This window comes from Babylonia areolata, chromosome 1 (assembly GCF_041734735.1).
Source record: "Babylonia areolata isolate BAREFJ2019XMU chromosome 1, ASM4173473v1, whole genome shotgun sequence".
Lineage (NCBI taxonomy): Eukaryota > Metazoa > Mollusca > Gastropoda > Neogastropoda > Buccinidae > Babylonia > Babylonia areolata.
The window spans coordinates 74,129,218-74,147,915 of record NC_134876.1 but is presented as its reverse complement, the minus strand read 5'-3'; the positions used below and the strand labels follow the sequence as shown (position 1 = coordinate 74,147,915).

Genomic DNA, 18,698 nt, shown 5'->3' with positions numbered 1-18,698 from the left:
TCATCAATGAACTGGCAGCGGAGTTATCAAAGAAGGGTAGACATGGAATACAAATGATACCTCAGTGACGCAACAGAATTGTTCTTAATGCTATTTGCTGATGATGTCGTTCTATTGTCTGATACACCCATAGGGTTACAAAATCAATTAAATGCCCTTAAGCAAGAAACAGACAGACTATACATTTAACAGTAAATCTTGATAAGACCAATATTATAGTTTTCCGCAATGGAGGTCATCTTTCGACTCGTGAAAAATGGTGCCTATGGTGATAGGGAAATAAAAGTAACCAATACATATAAAATATTTAGGAATGTTATTCACAACAAATTTGAGTTTGACGTCTGCGTGGCATGAAGCAAATAGAAAAGGGGAAAAAGGTGTAATCCAAATTATAAAATCACTCAGGAGACAGCGTTCGACTGATGAGCAGCTTTTTTGGAAACTTTTCGACACACAAATTGAGCCAGCCTTGAACTATGGAGCGGAAATATGGGGACTCATGTCAAATAACTAAATGGAAAAGGTGCATACATTTTAAATGAAGCGCTTTCTTGGTGTCCCGTTACACTCCTCAAACACTATAATGTGTGGCGAAACCGGCAGGTACCCATTGCACATTAGATCAATTGTAAAATGCATAAAATATTGGCTCAAACTATCAAGACTGTCAATATCACGATTGTGTAGACAAGCATACGAGATGCTGCTGCTGCAAGAGGAGAAGGGCAAACAGAACTGGGTATTCCACATCAAGAAAACACTAACGGAACATCAATTCGGTCTTGTTTGGATGTGCCAAGGAGTAGGGCACAAGAGTGGCTTTGTATCGGAATTTACAGATAGACTTATAGCATGTTACAAACAAAACTGGCACGGAGAAATAGAGAGCTATGATAGGTATAATGGTTTTATTCATTTAAATCAATATTTCAAACAGAGAAGTATATCAAGATTATAACAAACAAATGGCATAAAATCTGCTTTGCGAAGCTCAGATTGAGAGCGCGTGGATTGAATGCCAACAGAAGATGGTTCGACTCAGACGTAGCAACATCTCCTTGCCCAATGTGAGGCGAAAGCCCAGAAGATGAAAATCATTTTATATTTAACTGCAAAAGATACGATGAATTGCGAAAAACTGTATCATTTTTAATACAGCTCCAGCGCAGAGAAAAGATTTTTTTTGGCATACTGATGACAGAAAATGAAGATTAGATACTTTCATTTACAAAATATGTATCTGAGGGAATAAATATACGGAAAACGTCCATCATCGGCCCAATTACTCATTAATCAATTAAAAATTAGTATGGGTTTTATGAGGAAAAAAGCATAGATAAAAAGGAAGGGCTACATTTGGATGGTCAATCTCGACATTGTAATTATTTGATGTGTTCGTACTGATATGATGGATTTTGATATTGAGGCATAAATAATTATTTCAGGATTTATATGTACTTTAATATGTGTTTGTATTGATATGATGTGTGTCGAGGTTACATGTGTAAATATTTATTATATGATTTGTGGCACATTACCACCTTGTCACATGTACTTTAAGCTAATGACAAAGTGCCAAAGTGTCGCTAATCTCTTATCAGTTTATGTTGTTTCAATTCTGTTTGGGTTTTTTTCTGTTCCATTTTATCTATTTTGCACCATTTTGTTCTGATTAGTACCTGCTATGTCACCAGAGCTTTTCAGCTGATGGCGTTAAACATTTCAGTGTTTGAGTGTTTCTCTCACACACACACACACACACACACACACACACACACACACACACACACACACACACACACACACACACACACACACACACACACACACACATACACACACACATATCGATGTGTGGATTGCGGTGTACGATTTACATAGTCTTGAGCAGCTGTGGAAGAACATCGGAAAACAAAACTTGCGGTATGTCATGTACATCATTAAGCCCATCATGAAAACATTCCAGTCCATCAACAGACCAAATCTTTTGAAGATCATGTCAAAGAATTAGATACTTGGGCTGTCGGTGTCTTAAAAGAAAAAAAGACAGCAGAAAATGTTCATGATAAACCAACGTCGAGATGGATTTCAGCGGACTTCTTCTTCTTCTTCTTCTTCTTCTTCGTTCGTGGCCTGCAACTTTCACGTTCACTCGTATGTACACGAGTGGGCTTTTATGTGTATGACCGTTTTTACCCCTGCCATGCAGGCAGCCATACTCAGTTTACGGAGGGGGGGGGTGCAAGCTGCGTATGTTCTTGTTTCTATAACCCACCGAACGCTGACATGGATTACAGGATCTTTAACGTGCGTATTTGATCTTTTGCTTGCGTATACACACGAAGGGGGTTCAGGCACAAGCAGGTCTGCACATATGTTGACCTGGGAGATCGGAAAATTCCCCACCCTTTACCCGCCAGGCCCCGTTACCGAGAATCTAACCCCAGACCCTCAGATTGAAAGTCCAACGCTAAAACCACTCGGCCATTGCGCCCGTCGTTCTGATTCAATGCAGGCTACACAGGACACTACGTACTAACTGATTGCTATAATCGCTTGGTCGAGGTGCCAGACTGAGTATATGCGTCCCCACTGGAGTGGAGTATATTGAAACATGGAAGTGGAACAGCAATGAAAACCGAGGTCATCATGAGAGCAATGTATGATGGACAACGGAATCTGGCTTTTTTCATTACGATGAATGGATATACGCGTAGGACGAGGAGGACGAGGAGGATAATTATGATGATGATGATGATGATAAGAAGAAGAAGAATGATAAAAAAAAACAACTTATAATAATGATAATATTTTTTTAAATTATAATAACGATGATGATAATGATAACAATAATAATGATAAAAATTATGTTGATGATGATGATGATGATGATGATAACTTTTTTTTCTTTCTTTTTAATGGTGGGGCCTCAGATGCATGCAGACAAGGGAGCACCCTTATCTTTTATCATTTCTGTTCTTTATTCTCTCCCTTTGCTCTTTTTTCCTTTCCATAATGATGGTCACTTGATTCGTACAGTTTAAAACATGCATTTAAACGCTAAAATGAAAACCTCACACACACACACACACACACACACACACACACACACACACACACACACACACACACACACACACACACACACAATCATCACAGACTATACACACTCATCATATATATCACATAAAAAGCCTAAATGATCCAAAACTATCACAATACTTAAAACTACTCCTGATACACACAAAAAAACATATCACACTGGATACTGAAATTTCACTTCCAACTCTCTCTCCCTTCCCCACAACACATCACCATACATAAACAGACACCCATTTGATAATGATGATGATGATGATGCAATGTAGGTCCGGGCCGTCCATTTCAGTTTTGGAGCTAAAAGTGACAGGATATGTAATCAATGCTTCGTATGGTAATATATCCCGACGTCATCATCTGCCTAAACCAGCACATTATGGAAATTTTAACAATGGCTTGACGATCGTGAGTTGTGGTTGTGGGATGGGGGAAAGATTCTTTCTTTTTTCTTTTCTTTTCTTTTCTTTCTTTTTTCTTCTTTTTTTTTTAAGACGAGTTGAGTTGCGGAGACGTGTAGCTGTGGGGAAGAAACATAAGGAAGGTGACTAGGAGAAGGTGATGACGTGAGAGGGGGGGTGAGAGGATGGAGGACGGGGAGCAGCGGGGGGGAGGTGTGGGGGGTATGGGGGTGTGCGGGAGGGTGGGTGGGTGTGCAGGGGTGTGTCAGAATGCAGGGGGAAAGTACTCGGGGCCAGAACAAGACACCGCTCGTGGCAGCCAACAAAAGGTATGTTCCCACGGTCTGCAAACACGGGCCCTTTTGGCACAACATGCCGTCAGATCGTTGCTCACACACACACACACACACACACACACACACACACACACACATACATACACACACACACAATCACACACAAACTCTCTCTCTCTCTCTCTCTCTCTCTCTCTCTCTCTCTCTGACACACACACTCTCTCACACACACACTCTCTCTCTCTCTCTCTCTCTCTCTCTCTCTCTCTCTCTCTCTCTCTCTCGCTTCTCTCCTTCTCTCTCTCTCGCTCGCTCGTTCGCTCTCTCTCTCTCACACACTCTTCTCTCTCTCTCTCTCTCTCTCTCTCTCTCGCTCTCACACACACACACATATACACACACACACATACACGCACACACACACACGCACGCACGCACGCACGCACAGACACACACACACGCATACACACACACACACACACACACACACACACACACACACACACACACACACACACACACACTGAACGTGTGCACCACACCAGAAAGTGACGGATAGTGAATGAGCTGGGTCGGGGGGTGGGGGTGGGGAAGTGGAGAGCTCTATGTTCCCTCCCTCCTCCTCCCCTCACTCATTCCCTCCTTTTTCTCTTCATACACCTCACACTCCACACCATGCACCCCCACATCCCCCCCGTAACCCCGCACACACACACACACACACACACACACACACACACACACACACACACACATACATATATACATATATACGTACATACACCTCTTTATCTTACTGTTTATGTCTCTGTATTCCCTGTCTGTATCCGTCTGTCTTTCTGTCTGTCTGCCCGTCTGTCTGTCTGTCTGCCTGTCTGTCTCTCTCACTCTGTGTGTGTGTGTGTGTGTGTGTGTGTGTGTGTCTCTGTGTGTCTGTGTGTGTGTGTTCATTGTTTTTTTCTTCTTTTTTTGAGATGAGGGAAGGGTGTAGACAAGCTGTCTATCTCTGCCTCTGTCTCTCCTTCAGGATGTGAACAGCAATGGCAGGAATGGGAAACAACTGTTGCCTGGACTAAAGGATTATATTTTGGGCTATCAGCTGGTGATATTGTTTTATCTCATCTTAGCTACTCTATGCGATCTACAAAATCAAATCAATAATCTACAGGCAGCATCTGACAGACTTAGCGTAATAGCGAATATACATAGAACCAAAATAATGTTGTTGTTTTCAGAAATGAGGTCATCTTGCGAAGTGGGATAAATGGCACTACAAAGGTGAAGAAACAGAAACAGTAAACACTTACAAATACACAAACTTTACGCTCATAAGTAAAAATACCATACGCAGCATCATCAGAAAATTTTGCAAGAAGAGCGAAGGGTAAAGTGCTGGAGATAAAGAATACTACATGGAGTATAGGAAATATGGATAATGAATACTACATGGAGTATAGGAAATATGGATAATGAATACTACATGGAGTATAGGAAATATGGATAATGAATACTACATGGAGTATAGGAAATATGGATAATGAATACTAGATGGAGTATAGGAAATATGGATAATGAATACTAGATGGAGTATAGGAAATATGGATAATGAATACTACATGGAGTATAGGAAATATGGATAATGAATACTACATGGAGTATAGGAAATATGGATAATGAATACTACATGGAGTATAGGAAATATGGATAATGAATACTACATGGAGTATAGGAAATATGGATAATGAATACTACATGGAGTATAGGAAATATGGATAATGAATACTACATGAAGTATAGGAAATATTGATAATGAATACTACATGGAGTATAGGAAATATGGATAATAAATACTACATGGAGTATAGGAAATATGGGTAATGAATACTACATGGAGTATAGGAAATATGGATAATGAATACTACATGGAGTATAGGAAATATGGATAATGAACACTACATGAAGTATAGGAAATATGGATAATGAATACTACATGGAGTATATGAAATATGGATAATGAATACTACATGGAGTATAGGAAATATGGATAATGAATACTACATGGAGTATAGGAAATATGGACTCTTTGTATTTATTTAATCATTTGATGCCCAGGTAAAACCCATGCTCCTGTACGCATCGAAGGCTTGGGATTTTATACAGAACGTGACAAATGACCAGTACAATTGTTTGCCTGTACACTGGTTTTGAATGTAACTCCGGAAACCCCAAACACAATGGTTTATGGTAATACTGATCGGTATTCGCTATGCATGGACAGCAGTTCGAAAACACTGTGATACTAGTTTTCGCTACAAGCAATAGATCGCAATGGGATTCCTTAACGAGCATATACTTGTCTCTTTAAATCAGATGACTGGAAATACAGGTGACAGAAACTAAACTTCTGACTAGGCCTCTTGTATCAAAAACTGGTTTGATGGATACGGATTTCCTGGATGTTTGGTTAGCAGGTGGAGTCGCAAATGTACAAAATTTTCTAAGAATTTTCAGGCAAAGAATCTCTCTCTCTCTCTCTCTCTCTCAGTGTGTGTGTGTGTGTCTCTCTCGTTTGCTCGCTCTCTCTCTCTCCCTCTTTGGCTCGTTAGAAATAGCTGAATGTAGTGTTACTGAAACCGTGGAAATAAATCCTTATTTTTATCTTATTTCTGTATTTTCTTATTTTCAGATACAATAAAAAAAAAACCTCTATTCCTTACAGTTTATAATTTCTTTTTTCTTTTTCTTTTTTTTTGGGGGGGGGGGGAATCTCAGTGTACAGCTTGTCCAAGGCAGACTGCTGTCAATATTTACTCCTAAAACGTATGATCGTCAACTTCTTAAGAAAAACAGGTATGCTAAATTCTAGTTTGGGAGAAGAAATTGGAAAGGCGCGGATAATGAAGTTTTGTCTCTCTGCCAGAACTTCGCGATAAAGTGCGTTGTTTGCTTTGCTTTGCTTTGCTTTTCTTGTTTTACACACACACACACACACACACACACACACACACACACACACACATACGCACGCACGCACACACACACACACACACACACACACACACACACACACACACACACACACACACACACAAAGAGAGAGAAAGAGAGAGAGACGGAGAGAGAGAGACAGAGAGAAGAAGAAGAAGAAGAAGGTTCACGCAGACAGAGAGACAGAAACAGACAGACAGGGGAGTGTTTGACAAGAGTCGCAAATACACGTAGGAGCAGAGTCTCTGTCACTGAAACTGGAGAGACTGAAAACAATTCAAAAGCTGAACATCTGACACAGCTGCCGTAATCCTTCAGGCTGCAAATAAAGTGCTGGCTTGTTTAGTTTCCTCCACCCTATGTCTACTTGCACATTGGCTTCCAGCGTGCAGACAGACAGACAGACAGACAGACTGACTGACTGACTGGCAGACTGACAGTTGGAAGAGACAGCGACAGACAGTGAGGGACAAAAGAGAACACTTGCGTTCAGTTTATTTCTCCTTCCGAAGATCGGTTGTTGTTTGTTTGCTTTTGCTTTTGTTTTTGCTTTTGTTTTTTAATTCATATTTTCAGCCATTTAAATGGTAAAACTGTAAAGTATTGTAAAGAAGAAAACACTCAAACCGGAAAACGCAATGATAATGATAATAATAATAATGATGATAACAATAATAATAATAACAATAATAACAATTATTATTATCATTATGACTCTGCAGAACTGATTTTGTTATGATGATGATAATAATGGCATGTATGTATGTATATATATATATATATATATATATAGAGAGAGAGAGAGAGAGAGAGAGAGAGAGATATACATACATATATATGTGTGTGTGAGAGTGTGTGTGTGTGTGTGTGTGTATAACCCGCTCTTAAAAGCTGTTTTTGTCAAAACTTCCACGCCATACAGTACAACAGGTTCATGGACTCCAAATCAGAAATGATACATATCTGAGGCACACCTTTCCACATCATGTCAAAAGAATTATGCGCGTGCAGTCGTACCTACGGGCGACAACTTATTACCCTGGGCGAATAACTACGTGTGGCAAATTACAAATGCCTTGCTGACACTGAGGACTATCTGTGCTTCCGCACTAATTTCAGACACTGAATGTTGGGAATTTTACGTCGTCATCCTCCGCAGGTGTTGTGGCCGACCGGGAAAAACCACTGTTCCTTACGAACTAGAGGAGGGAGAGAGTTTGACGGGGTCAGAAGAGGGGTAGCGTAGAGAGTATGAGGAGGAGGGGGTGGGGAGAGGGAGAAGGAAATAGGAGGCATGCCTGGCACCTTCCCAGGATAACAAGCATCAGACTAACAATATGATATGTAGGCACATCAAACACGTCATCGCGATTGCTTCCGGTCTGCTTCGTTCGCTCATGTTTTAATTTATTCCCTTTTATTTTTTTTTTTCTTTTGTGTCCTTAATTACGTGGACTCGTTATGTCTATCCAGTTAGTTCTTTGTCAGTTGAGTTTAGTACTTATTTACTTCTTTGCTCGTATCGCATTATTGTCGTCATGTTCTGATTTCATTACTTATTTACTTATTTGCTTGTATCGCATTGTTGTCGTCATATTCTTTTGTCAAAACAAATTTCGTGTCGAAAAAAATGTAGGGCAACCAGCTGTTGTTTGTTTGTTTGTTGTTGTTTTTCTTGTTTTGTTTGTTTGCTGTTTTTGTTGTTTGGTTTTTTTTTCACGACCTCAGATATTACTTATGGCAACCGAAAAACATCTTTGTATTTCATGCATGGTGTATGTGTACTTTGTTCCTTTCGTTGTTTCCATCAGTTTGTTTCATATATTACGACTTTGGACGCATGTGCTATTCAACAACGTATTCCGGCTATACGTAAAAAGATAATGAAAATAATTATTTTTAAAAAAAGTTTCCTAAAAATGTCCCAAAGCTTTAAGGAAAGCGAAAGAGATTTATCTTCACGCTCATAAAAAGAATGTTCTTCAAATTATTATTCTTTTGTGTGTGTTTGTTTTTGTGTGTGTGATAAAAATAAAAAAAGAAGAAGAATATATGATCATTCGCAATGGCCCATAATTTCATGTTAAAACAATCATTAAAACTAAATCACGCGCTCACGAGAACAGGTAGAATGTATATCCGTTATCTTGTCCAGTAAAGCTGATATCATTATCCCATGTAAATAGACTATAAATAAATAAACGAAAACAGTCAAGCTGAACACAGCCAGTGATGAATGAAGAGTTAGTTGGATGTTTGGATAAATGAATTTATAGATAAATGAATGGATGGTGTATTCATTTATTATTATTATATAAATTTATTGATCATCTATCTAGTCACTTAATTTTTCGTGTGTTTGATGCTTCGCCTTTTATTTAATGACCTATTTGTTTATAAACTGATTTCATTCGTTTTGTTTTGTTTCAACAATTTGCTTTTCGATTATGCTTTTTCCTCTGTTGTTTAATTCATTCCATTCCGTTTTGTTCTGTGCTCTTCTATACTGTTCTAAACATTCATGTTTGCACATTTTCAATTGAGGTAAAACGTTAAAATGATTTCTAAACTGTAACCAGAATCATCTGATTTAGTTTCGCAATAAGACAAACGTCAGTTGTTTGTAGACTTCAGTTAATGAATACCTGAAGGCCATTTTTAATTAATAGCATTTTCGTCTATATATCTAACATATTAACTCCGCGGATGGTTTAGATAAGAAAAAAATCAAGGTGATGTATGCACTAGTGTTTGTCTTCAAGCAGATGATCAAAAATAGCATACTCAGTCTCAGTGCTTACAAGACACTTTTATTTTTCAGTAATTTTCTGTGTGGAAATAATAGAATAGGTTTATCAGTTTTTCGTGTTTCTAAATCTCGAGTTCTTTTACAACATGTTTCGACATAAATTCTTACTTTTGTTACAAATTAAATGAAACATTTACAGATATTATATGTACGAGAAGAGCATATACATTAGCGGATTGCGTAACGCAATGAACAGGTAAGCCCTATTAGTATTTAGCTGACTTTTTAAAAGAATGCGCAATCAGGATGTGAGCAAACTATAAACTTAAAGCTTTTGATGATGCTCTTTTGCCTTTGTTAATATTTGTGATTCATGTGTACTGTTCAACGATTAAAGAGTATTCAGACCAGTTTCAGTTTCAGTTCTCAAGGGGGCGTCACAAGAGGCCTGACAGCAGTATATCCCGACGCGCTAGTCAGGCCTTGAGTGCATACATGTATGTGTACCTATGAGAATGGATTTCCTCGGAAGAATTTTGCCAAAGGAGAACAATTTGTTTCCACGGGTTCATTTTTTTCAGTGCGCTAATCGCGTGCTGTACACGGAACCTCGGTTTATCGCCTCATCCGAATGGCAAAATTCTCAGATTTGATTTTCCAGTCAAACTTGAGAGAAAGGGAATCGAATCCACACCCTCACGAGCACTGTATTGGTAGATGAGCGTCTTATCCATTCTGCCACCTTACTCCCTTTACACCGAAATCAGATAAAAGCTCATGCATGCTTGTGTGTGTGTGTGTGTGTGTGTGTGTGTGTGTGTGTGTGTGTGTGTGTGTGTGTGTGCTTATATTTGCAATTCGTGTGTACTGTTGAACGGCTACAGAAGATTTAAATCCAAATTAGCTTTAAAAACATAGATAGATAAATTAATTAATTAATTAAAACAAGACAAAGAAAGCAAGAACTGAAGCAACCGAAGAAAGCAAGCCAGCACTGACCCCTGTCCGGAAAGCTGCGCACAGTGTTGGCGTTGTAGGGGCCGCTGGCTTTAGTCAGGCCGCTGTTGTCCGCCACCGTCCTGTACAGGTCCGTCATGTACTGGGGCGGCGTCCGGTGCACCACCCTGGCCGGAATCCTCTTGATGCCGAACACCCTGGACAGGCGGGCCAGGGGGTCCTCCTGACCCTGGCGGTGCCGGCCTGGTCTGGGGGGCAGGCGGGGTGTGGAGGGGGAGGAACGGTCCTGTGGTGACAGGCTGGATCGGCCTTGTACTCCCGGCGAGGCAAGCAGCAGCAGCACGAGCACAACGAACGGCACAAGGAGGCAGGGTTTGGTGCGGGACGTCCTACAACAAAGCCAGTGTGTCAACATCCACGTGAACCGTGTGCTGGGGCCAGTTCTTGGGCGTGGTGGTCTGAGTGGAGGGGTTGGAGTTGAGAAGGAGAGAGAGCTCCTCGTCCTTCTCATTCCGCTACGATCTGTGGTCATCTCCGGTGATCGCCCCTTGGCCTTGTGGGTCACCCTGTTGGCCATGGTCTGACTGACGAACAGCTGTGTGGAGAAGTTATTGATGGAGCCGGGATGATTTCATTTCACATTTCATTGACAACACTGCAGGGCTTGCTGATACGGCAACGTTTGCTCTCCTAATCCTTGACATTTACAGGCCCAATGCATGTGGGAAATCTTCCGCTTTCCTCCCGCCCCCTCCTCCTCACTCTGAAAAGCCAACTCATGTGGAGCAGAGGAGGAAGAAGTGAAGACAGCGTGCGCCGTTACATTGTACGAACAAGCCCCAGGTGACAAGCGCTGCTCTGTCCGTCACTGCTGTAGCACTGCGTCACGGGTCGAGGCGTGAAATTGGGCGCACGTGGTGGTGAGTGGCAGTCAGAAGTGGCACACCTGCAGCCCCCCATCCGCCGCGACCCCCACCCCCACCTTCTCCCCCCCTTTCCCGGAGCTTACCGACCCGCTTTACGCACCAACACCTTGCCGCCTGGCTGCCAATCTGCCAGGCCACTTTGTGATTGCGTGAAAACAGCACCCCGCTCTCCGCCGATCAAGGCACAGGTATGCGACCTACCGTTGATCCCATTAAGGTTAGGGCCACTTCAAGCGGCGCCTCTTGCAGGTGAGCCTGGCTTAACCCCGCACCTGGGTTCAAACGCTACCACCGGTCCCGGGACGGGTGGGTTTTCATACGGCGGGGACAAGTTTACGACAAGTCAACAGTTCACTTTCATCACACATTTCTACCACATTTTTTGCTTCTCTATCACCTGACGAAAATAAACATATTCCGCCTTCGGGTTTTAGCCGTGGATATTCATATCAGTTAAAACAAATGTAAATACCTCAACCCCGGCTTCATATTTTGGTTATGAAATCGGGGATTGTAATGTTGAACTTTGAGGTTTTGTAGGACAAACATAATTTTCAACAACCACATAGCTGATCATGCTTGTGGATGCAGATTTTACGTGTCAGGCAATTTAACGACTCGGAACAACTATGAGTCCACGGCTGATTCACATGTGTATAGCAAGGCTACGTGACTCTGGCCGATTCTTCCTCCAGGTGTTCTGGAGACTCGACATACGACCAACACTACATGCTTACCATGTGACGAATGTGTGCACAAACCAACACTGGCTACATTTAAATCAAATACTTTTCTTCTTATGAACAGGCCGAAAAAAATGATACAATTTCATCAAAAAGATAAAAAGAGAACGTACTTCAGTTTAAACATTATCTAATGACTGTTCAAACAGATTTTGTATTATCTACCGCGTCGCAAAGTCTTCGAACCCAAGAGAAAACATCTCTGTCAAGCGCCGAACAAGCAGACAAAATACGCTGTTGACAATATCGCTGTTAAAGGTTGTCGACGCATGAGATAACGTCCACAGAACTCCCGTATCACATGACACAAACTCTCGCCCACAACAATCGCTAAGGTGACGGCACGTTGAAGTGACGAGAACAACAACAAACCAGAGCAAGCAATTGGCTTTCAGATGACAGTTTGTTCCACGAGGCTATCACATCACTTAAAACTGCACACCTTCAAAGCTGCAGGATAATTTCAACATCCACACAACACACGTACAGATGGCAGACGTTCATACGCGGTAGATAACGTTCAACATCTACACAACTTATCAGCCACGCTGTCAGATGCGGGGAGCGGGGCTGATTTGTTGTAGCTCTGTCGGGTGCTGCGGAACTGAGGGGGTGTGGGTGGGCCGCCACTATTTACAACGTGTCGCCGCCACAAGGATCTGTTTCTCTCCCCGTCTCTCCCTTCTCTCTCTCTCTACTTCTTTCTCCCTTTTCCTCTCACGTCCCTTCCCTCCACCTCCACGCCTTGTCTGGTCGCATTCCCAGCGACGACTGACTGATCCTGTCTGCGTCCGTCTTCTGCCTGATCGGGTTTCTTCTCTCTGTCTCCGTCTCTGTCTGTCTGTCTGTCTGTCTGTCTGTCTGTCTGTCTCTCTCTCTCTCTCTCTCTCTCTCTCTCAGATGTTTGTGTATCTGTCTGTTCGTCTGTCAGTCTCTGTGTGTGTGTGTGTGTGTGTGTGTGTGTGTGTGTGTGTCTCTGTCTCTCTGTCTCTCTGTCTCTCTGTCTCTCTCTCTCTCTCTTGGATGTTTGTATGTGTATCTGTTCGTCTGTTTGTCTGTCTGTTTCTCTGCCTCCCTCTCTCTAACGCTCTCTTTCTCTCTCTCCCTCTCTTTCTCTTTCCTCCTTCGCTCCCTCCATCCCCCTCTCTCTCTCCCCCTCTGCCCCCCCCGTCTCTCTCTCTCTCTCTCTCTCTCTCTCTCTCTCTTAGATGTTTGTATGTGTATCTGTTCGTCTGCCACTTTCTCTGCCTCCCTCTCTCTAACGCCTCTCTCTCCCTCCCTCTCTTTCTCCCCCTCTTTCTCTTTCCTCCTTTCCTCCCTCCATCCCCCCTCTCTCTCTCCTCCTCTGCCCCCCCCCTTCTCTCCAATCTCTCTCTCTCTCTCTCTCTCTCTCTCTCTCTCTCTCTCTCTTGGATGTTTGTATGTGTAACTGTTCGTCTGTCAGTTTCTCTGCCTCCCTCTCTCTAACGCTCTCTCTCTCTCTCTCTCTCTCTCTCTGCCTCCCTCTCTTTCTCCCCCTCACTTTCTCTTTCCTCCTTCCCTCCATCCATCCTCCCCCTCTCTCTCTCCCCCTCTGCCTCCCATCTCTCTCTCTCTCTCTCTCTCTCTCTCTCTCTCTCTCTCTCTCTGCCTCCCTCTCTTTCTCCCCCTCACTTTCTCTTTCCTCCTTCCCTCCCTCCATCCTCCCCCTCTCTCTCTCCCCCTCTGCCTCCCATCTCTCTCTCTCTCTCTCTCTCTCTCTCTCTCTCTCTCTCCGTTGCTCCCTGTCTGGCTGTTCGTGCATCTCACCGACAGACGCAATAGCCGAGTGGTTAAAACGTTGGACTTTTAATCCGAGGATCCCGGGTTCCCATCTCGGTAACTGTGCCCGGTGGGTAAAGGGTGGAGATTTTTTCCCATCTCCCAGGTCAACATATGTGCAGACCTGCTGGTGCCTGAACCCCCTTCGTGTGTACACGCATGCAGAAAATTAAATACGCGCGTTAAAGATCCTGTGATCCACGTCAGCGTTCTGTGGGTTTAGAAACAAGAACATACCCCCGACAACGCAGTATGGCTGCCTACATGGCGAGGTGAATAAACAAAACAATCACACACGTAAAACGTTACATGTCTGTCTGAGTGTGTATGTGTGCATGCTTGAAATCTGATTGAATGACACAGGATACGAAAGATGAGCACCCAATGGCAGCTGTCAGTCGGCTCTACCGAGGCAGGCAGCCTGTGGTGCAAATGACTCCTTGTTTGTAAAGCGCTTAGAGCCTGGTGTCCGCCCGAGGACAGGCGATATTTAAGTATCCATATCATTCATTTCTCTGTCGGGCTTACACTGTCTCTGTGTTTCTAACTCTTTCTCCCACAGTCAATGTTTGTATGTGCGTTGGTATGTGTGTGTGTGTTTTTATGTGTGTGTATGTGTGTTCGTGCGCGCACGCGCGCGTGTGTACAAACGTGTTTGTGTGCGGAAATTGGAGACTGGGGATTGGGGTTTGTGGATGTTTGTGTGTCGGTCTATCTGTTAATTTGTCAGCCTCTCTCTCTATCGTGTGTGTGTGTGTGTGTGTGCGCGCGCGCGCATGTGTGTGTGTGTGTGTTGTTTCCTTTCTTTCAACGCCTTTTGGTGATCACACGTACTTTAGATGGGTCTTAGAAGAATCGTTTGTCACTGTGCTTTCTCACTGTTTGTGTCATACATTGTCACTGTCTCTGTCTCTGTGTCTCTCACTCTCTTTCTCCCAATCTCTCTTTTTGTATTTATTTGATATGTGTGGGGGATGAACGTATGTAATGTTTCAATGCCCCCAGGGGGCACACGAAATAAACTCCTTGCCTTGCCTGAATGTGTGTAAGGGCGGGGAGGTGGGGGGGTAGCGTCGTGTGTCCGTGTGTGTTGTTGGGGGAGGAGATTGGTGGTGGGTGTAGTTGTGGATGTTTGTATCTGCATCTGTCTGTTCGTCTGTGATTCTCTCTCTCTCTCTCTCTCTCTCTCTCTCTCTCTCTATATATATATATATATATATATATATATATATATATATATATCACCCTGTCTGTCTATAAGTCTCTCTCTCTCTCTCTCTCTCTCTCTCTCTCTCTCTCTTTTCATCTTTTGTGCATGTGAGTGGGTGTGTGTGTTTGTGTGTGAGGGAGGGCATGGTGTAAAGAAGCTTTCAGCTTATCCAGTTACCCTCAATAAAACATTTGTTCATTCAAACATTTGTTCATTCTCTCTCTCTCTCTCTCTCTCTCTCTCTCTCTCTCTCTCTCTCTCTCTCTCTCTCGACACTCACATAGATAAACCTTCCATTTACTACTATCTTTTTATGTAAATAAAAGCCTTGCATATTCAGGGGGGTGGTTATGGAATCATATCCCAGAAACTTTAAAAACGGAATCAAATTTTCAAAAATTCACATCTAACTTACTAACATACCTAATGAATCTCTCAAAATTGGCACTTCTTTATCCAAAAATGTACTGATTGTGTTCCAATGTCAGTGATATTTTATGAATATAGAAGATGAAGTTTGCTTCTTTTTTTCTGGGTTTTTTGTTTTTTTTTTTCTTAATGATTTGATCTTTTCAATGATAGTCTGTCGTGTTGTGCTTAATTAGGTAATGTACATGCTTTCATTTATGCCTTTTATTTTCATATGTAATTGTGTGTGTGTGTGTGTGTGTGTGTGTGTGTGTGTGTGTGTGTGTGTGTGTGTGTGTGTGTGTGTGTGTGTTTTGCCTTTGCTTTTTTTCCCTCCCTTTTCTTCTTTGCCCTTGAGGGCTGGATGTAAAAAAAGCAGCTGTGCTTACTCCACTAGCCTCGTGAAATAAAAATTCGTTTCGTTTCGTTTCTCTCTCTCACTGGGAGAATCTGAAGAGAAGACCGGCGACACCGCATGTCGTTCCAAAAGGAATCCCTTAATTCTCTATGGGATTCCGAGACCGGACAGCGCTAGACTGCGAAGATACTGCACACGACCTTCTTACAGACTATGCGGTCTTCTCACAGACTGTGAGGACACTATACGCGACCTTCTTGCAAACTGAGAAGACGCTATACGCGACCATCTCTCAGACTGTGAAGACTCTGTACGCGACCTTCTTGCACACTGTTTAGACACTACACGCGACCTTCTTGCGGACTGTGAAGACACTATACGCGACCTTCTTACAGACTGTGAAGACACTGTACGCGACCTTCTTGCGGACTGTGAAGACACTATACGCAACCTTCTTACAGACTGTGAAGACACTGTACGCGACCTTCTTGCGGACTGCGAAGACACTATACACGACCTTCTCACACACTGTGAAGACACTATACGCGACCTTCTCGCAGACTGTGAAGACACGATACGCGACCTTCTTACAGACTGTGAAGTTACTGTACACGACCTTCTTACAGACTGTGAAGACATTGTACGAGAGCTTCTTACAGACTGTAAAGTCTCTGTACGCGACCTTCTTACGGACTGTGAAGACACAGCACACGACATTCTTACAGTCTGTGAAGACACTATACACGACCTTCTCCCAGACTGTGAAGATACTATACGCGACCTTCTTACGGACTGTGAACACAGTGTACACTACCTTCTTAAAAACTGTGAAGACACTGTACGCGACCTTCGTACAGACTGTGAAGACACTATACGCGACCTTCTTGCAAACTAAGAAGACACTATACGCGACCATCTCTCAGACTGTGAAGACTCTGTACGCGACCTTCTCACAGACTGTGAAGACACTGTACGAGACCTTCATACAGACTGTGAAGATACTGTACATGACCTTCTTACGGACTGTGAAGACACAGTACACGACATTCTTACAGACTGTGAAGACACTATATGCGACCTTCTTACAGACTGTGAAGATGCTATACGCGACCTTCTTACGGACTGTAAAGACAGTGTATATGACCTTTTGATAAACTGTGAAGACACTGTACGCGACCTTCTTACAGACTGTGAAGACACTATACGCGACCATCTCTCAGACTGTGAAGACTCTGTACGCGACCTTCTTACAGACTGTGAAGACACTATACGCGACCTTCTTACAGACTGTGAAGACACTATACACGACCTTCTTGCAGACTGTGAAGACTCTGTACGCGACCTTCTTACGAACTGTGAAGACACAGTACACGATATGCTTACAGACTGTGAAGTAACTATACGCGACCTTCTTACAGACTGTGAAGACACTATACGCGACCTTCTCACAGACTGTGAAGACACTATACGTAACCTTTTCGCAGACTGTGAAGATACTCTACGCGACCTTCTTACGGACTGTGAAGACAGTGTACACAACCTTCTTATAGAATGTGAAGACACTGTACGCGACCTTCGTACAGAATGTGAAAATATTATACGCGACCTTCTTACAGACTGTGAAGACAGTGCGCACGACCTTCCTACAGACAGTGAAGACAGGATACGGACTTCTTATAGACTGTGAAAATATTGTACACGACCTTCTTACAGACTGTGAAGACAGTGTACGCGACCTTCTTATAAACTGTGAAAATATTATACGCGACCTTCTTACAGACTGTGAAGACAGTGTACGCGACCTTGTTATAGACTGTGAAAATATTGTACTCGACCCGCTTACAGACTGTGAAGACAGTGTATGCGACCTTGTTATAGACTGTGAAAATATTGTACGCGACTCGCTTACAGACTGTGAAGACAGTGTATGCGACCTTCTTACAGACTGTGAAAAAACTGTACCACACACACACACACACATACACACACACACGCGCGCGCGCAAGCACACACACACACACACACACACACACACACACACACACACACACACACACACACACTTAAGTTTGAATGCCTTCTCTCATATACTGAGGGGCAGCACCCAAAATGGAGTTGAAAGTGAGGGTTGCGACTTTATACTGTATTCGGGCATGAATTGATAACCAGTGGAGAGAATGCAGAAATTCAGCGATATTATCAGATCTTTTGGGTACTAAAGATTAACCTTGCTGCTGAGTATTGAACCTCCTGGAAATTTTTCTGTCAAAATGATATTGAGGTCAAACAATGAGGAGTGAATTACAATAATCAAGTCTGGACAAGACTAGAGAGCACACCAGAGTTTGTGCTGCTTCAGTAGTGAGGAGATGTCGGATCAAACTGATCTTTCGAATTTGTAAGTATGCAGCCTTGCAGATATTTTTATTAAATGGTCCTGAACTTTTCTAAATTCTGTATCCGAGTGAATTAATACTTCAGTTCTCCTTTCATTGGAACACAATCATATTTAATTAAATAGGATGTGTGTGTGTGTGTGTGTGTGTGTGTGTGTGTGTGTGTGTGTGTGTGTGTGTGTGTGTGTGTGTGTGTGTGTGTGTGTTCTAATAATACATTATTGTTTTCCAGTTAAAAGAGATGTGCTATAAACTCATTATATCATTCCACTAAGATACACAGATATATAATCAAGAGTAAAACAATCCAGAAAATATCAAAATAGGTAATATATTTTTATACAGAATGCTGTCATCTCAGCTCACC

At 42.6% G+C, this 18,698-nt stretch overlaps 1 protein-coding gene across 1 annotated transcript in view; it reads right to left on the bottom strand.

The window, feature by feature from the left end:
- Positions 1-12,818, bottom strand: part of LOC143287538 (bone morphogenetic protein 2-like) — a 44,046-nt gene extending 31,228 nt beyond the window's left edge. The window contains exon 1 of the mRNA XM_076595593.1: positions 10,533-12,818. Within this exon, the coding sequence (XP_076451708.1) occupies positions 10,533-11,067 (535 nt within the window). The 5' untranslated portion in view covers positions 11,068-12,818. The remainder of the gene's footprint in view (positions 1-10,532) is intronic.
- Between the last annotated feature and the right edge of the window lie 5,880 nt (positions 12,819-18,698).